The sequence below is a fragment of the Taurulus bubalis genome (assembly GCF_910589615.1).
Source record: "Taurulus bubalis genome assembly, chromosome: 4".
NCBI classification, from domain to species: Eukaryota; Metazoa; Chordata; class Actinopteri; order Perciformes; family Cottidae; genus Taurulus; species Taurulus bubalis.
In genome coordinates this window covers 17,132,082-17,144,040 of record NC_136592.1, presented here as the reverse complement: position 1 = coordinate 17,144,040, position 11,959 = coordinate 17,132,082, and the positions used below count along the sequence as shown (strand labels likewise).

The 11,959-nt window shown below is 40.4% G+C and overlaps 1 protein-coding gene across 1 annotated transcript; it reads left to right on the top strand.

Annotated features, from left to right (window-relative positions):
• Positions 1 to 2,317: 2,317 nt before the first annotated feature.
• Positions 2,318 to 11,180, top strand: depdc7a (DEP domain containing 7, paralog a). The gene is made up of 9 exons (XM_079216405.1): positions 2,318 to 2,397; positions 5,622 to 6,078; positions 7,463 to 7,593; positions 7,686 to 7,878; positions 8,945 to 9,165; positions 9,329 to 9,471; positions 9,559 to 9,684; positions 9,931 to 10,009; positions 10,141 to 11,180. Exons 1-9 carry the CDS (start codon positions 2,382 to 2,384, stop codon positions 10,362 to 10,364), a joined length of 1,590 nt encoding a protein of 529 aa, XP_079072531.1. The 5' UTR covers positions 2,318 to 2,381; the 3' UTR covers positions 10,365 to 11,180.
• Positions 11,181 to 11,959: the final 779 nt, after the last annotated feature.

The window sequence follows — 11,959 nt, the reverse complement described above, 5'->3', positions numbered from 1 at the left end:
TCAAGCAAAGGTTTCTCACTCTAGCAGAACGCACGGAAGTTACCTCTCGTTTAAGGTGTGTATTTTTTTTAGTTCCATTTGCGTGGACAAGATGGCTGTGTGGACATAAAAATATCTCTGCACTGTATCATCTACAGTAACAGAAAAGGTGAGTTTACAGACACATACAGTACAATAAAGCCACAGCAAGTGTCCCGAGTGCTCAAGATCGTTTGATGCCAGAAACGGACTGCTTATATTACATTTAGCTGACTCTTTTATCCAAAGCTATACAAAGCTTTACAATAAGTGCATTCAACCATGAGTACAACCTGAGAACAACAAGAATCAAGAAAGTACAATTTCTTCAAGAAAGCAAAACTACAAAGTGCTATAAGTAAGTGCCATTTAAGTGCGTATGAGTACTCCATTGTGCTGATAATCAATGTCAAGTGGTATTGTTAAACTAATTTGTCTGTCTCCGGGATAAAGAAAGGTTTACTTTCTTTTGTGACTGAATGCAAACAAGATCAAATACAGATGTGATGTGCTATTTTCATATAAGGGAAGGGGAACAAAGCAAGAAAGTGTTATAGTCCATGTTACATTTCATTCTTCTTGTTCCTGCGTTTAGCCACCCAGGTAAATGGTTCTGTTTAATGACGATTCATCTTTTTCAACTCTGCCCTGCTTTGTTTCCTGAAATGATTGTTTTTTAAACTGTATCAGGCGGCACAAGGAGAGAGATGCAGCAAAGGTCACCAGCCAAACTCAAACCAGGGATGTTGCGATTCATGGTGAGCATCCTAACTCCTAGAAGCCATTAAGGCGTCACTACTTTATATTCTTAAAGGGGTACTTCATACATTTAGTGCTGCATTTCCACAACATTGGTCGACTCGCGAAATGTTAAGACATCCTGACAAGTATTTCCTAGTGTGGTTCAAGCCCAAGAATCACCTGATCCTACATTTGTGGTATCTTTTAGTAGACTGCATTCTAAATGCCCACTTTTTTTAAAAACCCCACAACTCCAGTTTGTAGAGCAGGCAATACGCAAGCCATTTTTCAACTTTTCAAAACCACAGATAATAATATACGACTGTTTCTGTGATGGACTGCGTTGTATTTCTGAACATCGTGTGTAAAGTTAGACACATGCACATCTGCAGTTTCCTTAGAGCGCCCTGTCCTGCCTTGCTCAAGAGCAGCTCAACAGTATGTGAAGTAAGACATTTCTGTGCTTTGTGAATGCAAATAGGGACTTGCTCACAGCTCTTCTTCTCTATAAAAAAAATAAAAATAAATCTTTGCCTCTTGTTTTAATGCTCACACGTTCTCTCTTCACCGTGTCACCTAAAAGAGCATTTTTCGACATGGATGAGGTGAAGAGGACTGTAATCAGACCGGTTTACACACCTCTACCCGTTGCACCATTGTGTCTCGTGATGATAGTAGCTGTCTTCCTTTTTGTCTACCTTTGAGTGAGTGACCAACAATGTGAGTTACAGTGTCATTTTACAATTTTTCTGTTGTCAGATTATATCTCAAGAAAGAAGGCACTGGGTTAGAGCCTCGTTTTTTTTTTTTAGATAAAAAAAGATTTTAGATTTTTTCAGATTAATCTGGGGGTGTACATGCTTGTATATGATGGCAGTCTTGAGATTTTAGATTTTAGTGACGCCTGCTTAGATGATCCCAGATGAGGTAGAATAGCATCAGGGTCACAACACCGAAGTCACCTGTAGTCACACAAGGCATCTATTGTTTTGATTGAAACTGTTTTTCCTAAAACATCCCAATTCTTATTTGTGTGTGTGTGTGTGTGTGTGTGTGTGTGTGTGTGTGTGTTTTTTTTTATCCTTTAAATCCTAATCACAAAGTAGCTGCTGTTTACATAGTTCTTTATCAGATTGACTTCCAGAGTAGGCTTTAAGGGTGGGACTTTGTGACTGAAAGATTGTGCAAAAACCTCTTGGATTTTCTGCATTTCATTTAAATTAAAAGGCTTTGATTTGACCAATAATTATATTTAATAAAGGACTTAAGTGGGGAATATTGGCAATTCTGCACACTAGCTTTATTTACTCGGCATTGCATTATAATAAAGTAATGTATGGCACCTGTAAAACCTTTCACTGGAGGAGCTATGGTTACACGTGGTAGAAAGAGTTTCAGCTCAGGAAGATGCCCTTTTGTCAAACTTCTAGGAAGCAGTGAAAGTCTTTTTATCACGTTAATGTAATGCCCGGACAGGGCGGTGATCGGGACATGCATAATGTAACTCAGTGGGAGGAGACGGTTTCGGGTTTGACTTGGTGAGTTGCGTGCGTCACGTTGTGAATTGAAGACCAAGGACATTGACTGAATGGCAGTCTACACAGTCATTGGAGGAAGTTTTCATGCACCGAACACCAGGTATGCGAATACTAATTTAATCACATTTAGCTGAAAAGGTAATGGCGAGATGTTGTTATTTACTATCGTGTTTGAAATCATGTGAGCGTCTGGTTTATTTAGCTAGGAAATGTAACCTGCCGAGTTGAGATGGGATATTTGAAGAAATACATTTGTCGCCTGCAGCTAATTTGTATTTTACCGAAACTACTGGTGCCTTAGTGGAAATGTAATGTGCCAAACGGGTATTGTGTATTTTACGCACGCCGTGCGTTTGGGAGTATTTGCTCTATATTTGTAGTGGGACATGTGGTCTAATGCTCATCGAAATGTTTCTACTAAAGAGCCACTGTGGTTATAAAATAGGTTAACAGCGTTTATGTCACCATTGTTTGTACATTATTGTTATTTAAGTCTGTCGCTAAACATTTGTTAAAGTTTGTTTTAAGTAAATGAGAAAGAAAAACATTATAACAAGGATTTATAAAGTGTAATTTAGCTGCTGTCTTTGTTCAAGTTGAATAAATCATGTAATGCGTTGGAGATGAGTTTAAAGCTTTGAATGTCTTCTTTGAATCAGCAGCCTGCAGTGCTTGTGTTTCTACCAGAAGAACAGGGTCTTTACTGGGTTAGATCACACAGGATGTAAGGATTCATACGGGCCAATCTCCACGGTTCCGTGTTTTCATCTTGTGCCTTGAGGCTGGATCAGTTGGTCTCACAGCTCTCATGTTGGAGGAAGGTATATCTGCCACATGCTATTAACAACCTGCTGCTACCGGTATGCAGGGGCCACGGAGCATTTTTAATCATAATCATGATCATATTATCATAATGTCCTGAGCTCGAAGCCGGTTCTGACCACAGTGCTTGACAGTTAAATCCAGATGCGTTTGCTTTGAGATAAAGCAGCTCAGGCTTTGAGCGTGTTAAACTCGGCGCTCTCAGGGGAGACATCCCCATGTGTGACTGCGCTGCTCCCTCCGCGATTATTTACGCGATTATTTACCTACAAACACACGGCGCGCTGTTGCTCTCGGCTGAATTGCAGGTCAATACCCTCTTTTAATCGTCCTGCAGTCTTTGTGCGGGGCGTTTCTTTCTTTGTAACGAAGATCAAAGTCACAGGGAAGAAGTCTGGCGTCAGCTGTGCAAACTGGGCTCAAGCCTCAGCCTGGCTCAAGCAACAAGAGGTGACAGATCACAGCCGGGTTCCCAGGATTGTTCTGACCCCCACCCGACCCCCATTTTATTCCTTTTTGAACAAGAGGCATTAATGGATATTGATCAGATCCGGATTTATGTTGTGACTGTTAATCCAGGGACCCCTGATGGGACTCTCCAGATGGCCTAGATCAAGGATTTCATTCTGATAATGCAGTATGCTTCTACTCGTTATCCTGTCCAAAAAGTACATTATTCCGGTCATATGCTGCAAATATAGTGAGTTTATACTCACCGATATTTGTATAATATGGACTTCTTCTCACATTTATTTTAAAGATCAGTTTTCAAACTTGAGTATTTATATTTGAAGTGATTGCATTACCAGCCTATTATATTTCTCATGATTCCTATCATGCATACACACTCTTGAAAGGTGCTCTTCCTGATCAACTGTTGCAGCCCCAGTTGTAGCCGAAACTTCCCTAAAGGCAAATCCCCAGATCAGGACAGTTCCTTCTCTCCCAGAGGGAGACACAGTCTGATGTAGATGTGTCTCATTAATCAGGAGATCACAAAGATATCTGCCACACACCATCATCTTCATCTCTTGTGAAACGAGTGGACTGACATCTGCTTGCTGCTGTCTGTTCCCAAGTGTTGTTTGTTGTCAAGTTTTACAGATGGTGTTTGTCACGTTGTGTTATCATAACATGGAGCCTTGCATGGTGCTGACAGGGCCTGATTTATGTCCCTTGGCCTCAGTGAGCCTCTCAGATCCTCCCCTAACATTTGCTCAACAGGCCTTAAATGTTTCCTGTTGTGAGATGAAAGCCACACGATGTAGCATCTCACTTTAAGTCCAGCTCTGCTTTCTAACATTGGTCTGGCTGGAGGTGGACGACGCAAGTCATTATCCTGAAACAAAAAACATCAAACACAGATGAGATATGTTGAGAAATTGCATGATAGAGGGTTGAACGTGTCAGTGTTTGATTGCATGAATCATCTACTGATGTATGTGCCTGCGTTCATAGCAATGAAGACCAATACAACAAGAACATATGAGAATAAGCTCACAATATGATTGAGATTTTGCACAGACAGATAGCATCAGGTGCATGGTATGGTAAGAAAATCAGGCACAGTTGATGCTCTTTGTTTCTCGTATTGTCTTCAACCTATACTGTTTGACGAGACCATTTTATTCTTCGGTGTTAACAGCTATTAAGTTAATTAGAATGAAGCTTTTGAGCACAATGTACGCAAGCATGCCTCAAAAGAGGATTTGGGTTTGGTATATCCCCCGTGCGTTGCATTGATCCTGGACCTTGTGCAGTTACACCCACATACAGTAACTTGAATTCCGATTGTGGTTATTTGACATCACACAGAGGAGAGGGAGTGTTTGTTTGGTAAAGACAGAAAGCACAATTCCTTTCTGATCAAGCGCACAGGCAATAGACAAAGCTGAGAATGTAATTTGTGGAATAAGTGGATCACCAAAAAGACTTGTTTGGAGGCAAGTTGCATAATTTGTTTACGGTTTTTTAAAGCGTTTGCATTGATAAAAGTTTGTTCTAATATTGATTTTTCTTGCTGCTTAATAATACAGTTGATTGTTTTATCTGATTACATTGATTAGCAATGTAGTCAAGTAAAACATGTCTGTCACAATTTCCCAGAGCCAATGCTGGGTGTCTTCAAAACGCTTGTTTCATCTGACCAAACAGTCCAAAACTCAAAGATGTTCAATTACAATGATGTCGATCACAGAAAATCTGCAAATCCACACATTTGAGAAGCTTCCAAACAGCAAATATTTGGCCTAAAACAATTTATTATGAAGATTGTTGCTGTTTAATTTTCTGTTTATTGACTTATTAATTAATCAACTAATTCTTTCAGCCAGCATAAGATATTATAGTTGCTCCTCTCGTGCTTCTGTGTATAACACTGTTGTCATTACTTGATACTATGATAGCCAGTTTATTGTCATCCCCTCTACTCCAGCCCTCATACTCACGCCCCTGATTGTCTTCCCAGCCTCCGTCCACTGACTCTCTCCTCTTCTCCATCAGAACCAGGCATGGCTGGGAAGCCGTTCCGTGCCACCTTTATCTGGAGCAGCATCATCGCCAATCTCCACACACGTGTGGAGGTTAAGCGCCGCCGCCACAACCTCAAGTCCTACCATGACTGCTTCCTGGGCTCAGAGGCCGTGGACGTGGTGCTGGCACACATCACCCTGAACCGTTTCTTTGGCGACGAGGCGGTGCCCCGCTACAAGGCCGTCCGTCTCTGTCAGGCCCTGATGGACTCGAGGGTATTTGAGCCGGTGGGCGTTAAAGTGTTTGGCAAGGAAAAGAAGTCGGCCACATTTGAGGACAGTAGCTGCAGTTTGTACAGGTTCCTGGGCGCAACCACCAGCTCCTCAGCATCGCTGACCAACGCCAACTCCACGAGCACCATCGAGAGCGGCTACGACTCGCCAAGCATGAACAGGATCAAGAACGGCTACAGTTTGTCCCATGAAAGGTACAGACTCATGTCATAACATCTTCCGATCGCATATTTGATTTGCTTTGTTCTCCCTCCACCAGAGTTAATCCCAAATCCAGTATAGCTTTAGACTAGGTGTCTCCGAAAACTAGTTTGGCATGACTGGAGGCTCTTGATGTTCCATCATGCATGCATTGGTAAGCCACTCATTACCAGTGGGCTGCAATGAGTTTTAACTTCAACTACAAACTTGAATTGTGAAATCAAAAAGTTATTTTAAAATATGAAACATACACACGAAAAAAGCAAAGGGGTCTTCAACACGATTCTGTTTTCTTTTTCAGTGAAATGAGAAGACCATTAGCACCCTCTGATGCTTCTGCTCAAAGCTTGCTTGTTTAACTCGACAACAACGTCTCCGTGAGGTCGGCGTTTCTGCTGTTGCGTCTCTCAAAACAGAATACAGATCAAAGTATCAAATCTACAACCCCGTTTTTAAAAGATTTGTAGAAGAAAGCGGCTCATTGCAGCCACTAATACTGATACAACATGATGGCTCACATATCTGCACTCGCTTTGTTTTGTTTTGCACAGGTTGCACGTTATTGTTATTATTTAAAAAGATATTCAGCGCAAAACAGGTTAATTGCAGCCACAATGGGAAATTTTTTTTGTGGTGGGGCATGAACATTTTTCTTCCTCCAAAGTGGGGCGGGACAAAACAAGTTTGAGAACCACTGGCTTTACATATCATATCTTGTTTGTTTATTTAAAGCAACTATTTGTTTTAGTTGAGTACTTCATAGCTAGCTTCAGTGACCTCCTGGAGTCTCCGCTGGTTGCCTGGTAAACTCATGATGACATGACTGCCAAGAAGTCGTCCTGGTTCACACCATAAACATAACGTGTTGTTTTTACACTTACAAAAACAATATAAAATGAATTAGTGAGCTTTTTGGCGATGTTAAGTGTATTCTTACAGAGCGAGGCTAGCAGTTTCCCCAGTTTCTAGTCTTATCTTCGTGCTAATTTAAAATAACAGGCTGGCTGTAGCTTCATATCTACCAAAGACATGACATTTAAACTCATTATCAGCAAGAAAGCCAATGAGTGTATTTTCCAATTAAATTCTAGAGAAGCTGCCTAGCACCCATGAGGTGCTAACACGTGGCCGCAGTCAAGGTTTCCTGGGAATAATCTAAAAATAAAAGAAAAAAGACTTGTCCTATTTAATGTTAATCAGAAATTGTTGCTGGAAATTGAGCATTTATTTTGCCTGTTTGGCCGGAATCAAAACAACGCTAAATTGTGACTGAATCACAGTTACTAGAGAACGTTTGCAGCCAGATGCCACATTTGTTCCTCTAATAAGTCCTAATAAGCAATGTTCACTGATTGCTGTCATTATGTGACTCATCAGACAAGGGGTGCTGAGCTACGCCACGCATTGCCCTGTAAAAACAGACAGATCACTGGAGGACGTGCTAGGAAACTTCAACCTGAGCTCCTCCATCACTCCTCAAATGATCAACCTCGGCCTCTCACAAGAGCGTAAGTCGTCCTCTTCATGCAGCAAATGCTTAGTCCCACTATGTGTCTGTGCACCTCTGACCCTTTTGGCTTTTAACTCTTTGTTTTCACAGTTGTGGATGAGGTGTGGCACCAGCAGGCTGTGTGCAGGCTGTTGCAGCTGATAGAGCTCCCCCTGTTGGAGAAGCTGTTAGAGGGTAACGACGCATCGCGGTCTCCCCTGCGTGGCATGGACAGTGACCCAGACCTGTTGTATACATCAAGCTACCTCGACCGAGAGGTCCTCAAGGCCTTCAGTGAAGCACAGTAAGTCCTCTAAAACATCTACAGTTTTACAGTCTTCTATGGAAGTGTCAGCCCCAATCTGATGTTTTTATATTAACCAGCTGCTTTACAAACTGCCTACACAATCCTAAAAAAGATTTGCATATAAGTTTGTGTTTTGCCATGCTCTTCAATTAATAGTAAACAAGAGCTTATCTATTGACCAGGTATGCTAAACCATGAGCTTATTGCATGTTTTACACTAAGTTTAAAATTCTAAAACCCTCTTTTTGAAAATAACTACACACGGTTATCTACATCATTCAAAACTAAAAGCCTGTGTGTATTGTTTGCTAAACACTGCCATTGAAATACTAAATTACACACTAAATTAGCAATCACCTGCACCCAGAATGCACTTGTGAAAAGCACCTGTAACCAGTTAGATCCGTAGAAACCTGAGCTTGGACTATAAATAGAATTCAGGTTTTCTCTTTACTATAAATATGTATATATTACAATATTTATTTTACAGTACAATACAGTAATTCTGTTTATGTCATGAGTATTATATACTAATGAAAATGTCAAAGACTTTCAATAATAGTGTTAAGACTTAGCACATCGGTTTGCAGTATGTGTGAGCTATTTATTTGGTGGTTGTGTGTAAAGTTGTGATGCAAAAATACCAATTTTAGAATAATGTATATTGTATTGAATAAAATGTTTGCTTTTGCAAGAGATGTAAGCTATTGTTTTTGTTGTTGTGTTTGTTTTTGTTTTTGTTGTTTTGTGTGTCGAGTTTCGACAACGTGGGTCCTAATTTCAGAAATTGTGTTTTAGTAATTGAAAAAAAATAACACAACAAACTACTACTTAACTGTTATGAATCAGTAATAATGATCCTTTAACATAATAATAACACTAACAGGAGCCATTCTGCATGGTGCGTTTACATTTGATACACTCTGACGTTTGTATTGTGGTGTTGCTGTAGCAGACGTTTTCACCTGCAAACAATCAAATCCATGCTTACTGGAAGCAGTAGAGTCTCTAAATCACTGACGGTCAAGAGCTTATCATACCTTCTTTTCCCCTCTCCCCTCAGGGCTGATGAGTGGATGTCAGGAGCAGTGGACTGTCTTGAGTTTCTGCCTGATGCGCGGGTGGTGGAGGTCAGCCGAGGTTTGGCCGGCTGTGCTGAGCACCTGCCCCGATGTAAGAGTCTGATCTATGACATCCTGGCTCAGCATTACGGACACGCTCAACGGCCACCTCTGCTCAGCAATCACATTTTCGACATCCACTCGGGCATCTCAGAGCTACTCGGTAAGAGCATATCTCTTTGGTGTCCTGTTGTTTTCAGGAGGGGTAATGGCGGTGCACTAATCTAGGTTTAATATATGTTGTGGCCTGTGCCACTTTAATCACAAGGGTTGCATTTCTCAAGCTACGCATTTTTATCCTGGTATCTTCTGTGGTCTGTTGTCAGTGAACGGCAAGCAAGAGCAAGCTCTAGAGTCCCTGCAGCTGAGCCTCAAGCTGCAAGACTCTCGCAGTCGGGAGGAGCTACGCAGGCTCCTGAGATTCATGGCCGTTGCAGCCAAATCACAGGAGGTCCGGCTGCACAAAGAGGTGAGCGCTGGGGTGCCTCTTATCTCTTATGTGAGTCTATACATGTGTATGTTTGATCTTTGTTAACTCAAGATAACTCTCTGTCAGATTGAGAACAGAATGGCAGTGAAAAGGTCTTTCTCAAGCTCCATCGTCTACAGCAAAAGACTCTCCAAAGGAAAGGTGGACTTGATGGTTCTGTTCATGATGGATAACCATTGTGATCTGTTCAAAGTGAGTCTTCCTAAGTTATCGCTTTGCCACCGCGCGTGTGTGTGTGTGTGTCTAGTGTAAAACCGTCACACCAGATATTACTTGAAACATAATTCATAAATCAAATGTGTCTGACTGTGTTAGACCACAGACAGCTACAAGCTAAGTAAATATAATAATTATACTTATTGTGATTGTACTTGTATTAATATTGTCTCCTTATGTCAAGAGAAATAGAAACATGTGTTTATTTTTGCTCTCAACCAGATTCCGGTTTCATTACACAAGATGGTCAGTGACAGAATAATGAACATTGTGAAAGGGAAGGATACAGATGTGATAACAGGTTTGCAGATTTTTCGTTCATATATTCATCTTCTACATTTGTTTACAGCTGTTTGATTAAACAAAGAACACTTTCCCTCGGTATGAAGGAAGACACTTAATTTCTGTTTCTCTGATCACTCTTTACTGCAGGACCAACATCCTGCACAAGAGTGAGCTCTAAGACATACTCAGAGAATGCAGAAAAAACTACGAAAGAGGAACTTCGGTCTTTACTCCGGAGAGTCTACGAGAACCCGAAACTCTCCGATAAAGAAAAGAGACGGCTGCTGGGACAGTTTTATAAAGGCCACCCAGAGATTTTTGTTCAGTACTTTGGAAATAGATTGTCCAGTATCAATGTGTTGCTACAGTGATATGTATTAGTTTGAGAATTCATTATAATTGTAAAGAGAAGTAGATGTAAGAACAAAAGCTAATTTGACGTGAAGATGTGCAGTGTAGACTGTATTTGCTTGTATATAATAGTTTAGATTAATGAAAAATAATGTGAATTTTAACTGTGGAGACTCATTATAAGCTACAATATTTAAGGACATATTTAATTTATTCGATATTTTCTTTGGTGCAGGACACTAACAAGAAATGCCCAGTCTGTTTTAATCTATATGCGACTATTACTTTCCCAGAATGACAAAAGCGTTACGGACAGGTTTTTTGTTTTTACACTGCAACACGCCATTTGGACAAGTCTGCATAGATCACTTTTCAATGAATGTATTCTTTTTGCTTGTGCAATAGAAACATTGTTAGCATTACAAATGTGTCTGCTCATGTGGTGTATCATGTACAATGGGATGCATAATAGAGAAATGTCTTGAGGAACCCTCAAATGGAAATTTCAACCTGGAGATTTGAAAATCTGACGATGTGGTGTTGTAAACAGTCAGAGGCATTCATGAGAAACAGCCCTCTGTTTTTGTCTTTGTTCCAACAATTCAGAAAAAACAGATGTTTTTTTTTCTTCTTGTTTTTTTACTTTAAACCATAGCCACGTTTTAGTGGCATCTTCAGGGGTCTGTTTTGAATGTTTTATGTATTCCTTTTAATCAGCCGAGGAAATGGCTTTCATAATTTCCAGGTGAGGAAAGCATTCCCAGAATAAGTTTAAACCCCTCACATCTTGTTTGTATTTTGGCAAATCTTAATAAAATTCAACTGGAATTATTAAACATTCATACATGTACATTGTCATTTTTCATTGTCAACACAAAATGTGGTTATTCTGATGAAAAGGGAACAAATTGCATTGTTATGTCAAGCAATTTATCCATATAAAACAAATAATATTCCATTTTGAGACCGTTTGCAGTACTTTGTCCTGTCTTTCATGACCCAGACACAGGCCTGTTCTGTTCCTAACAGCCAGACACTCCCTCCCTCTTTAAAAAGAGTGGCATAATTGTGAAATCTAAAGCTGTTCTATGCTATAAGAGGTGCCCAGTCAATTTACGAAGTACTCCGGACAAAGGCTGTGATGGGCAGACAAATAATGATGTAATCAGGCTAATTAGAAAATAAGCAGCTAGCTGGCATTGACAAAGTGTGTACATTCCCAATCAAGTAGAGTTTGTCACTAAGGAACTATCTGGATATGTCAGCTAATGTTTCAATTTGTTTACGCTGAAAGAGCGTTCGTTGTTTGTATTTTCACGCTTAAATCCACAGTTAAAATGCAAAAACAAGCAAACCTATTTCCCCCAAATAGACATATGTTTCAAAGCTATCTTGCCCTGATGTAGATCGCCTAAATCGAAGCCCATGAAATCCTGCTGACAGAGGAAAACTGATTATTTGAATGGACGATATCTGAAATGTCGTATGCTGCCGCCTAGTGAAATTGATGAGGCCTGTCATGGCTGAGCTAAAAGATAAGTCCTAATAAGAGGTCAGGACGGCTACAGAGAAAGACAGCAATGAAGCATAAAGTACAAGTTAAGTCAAATAAAAA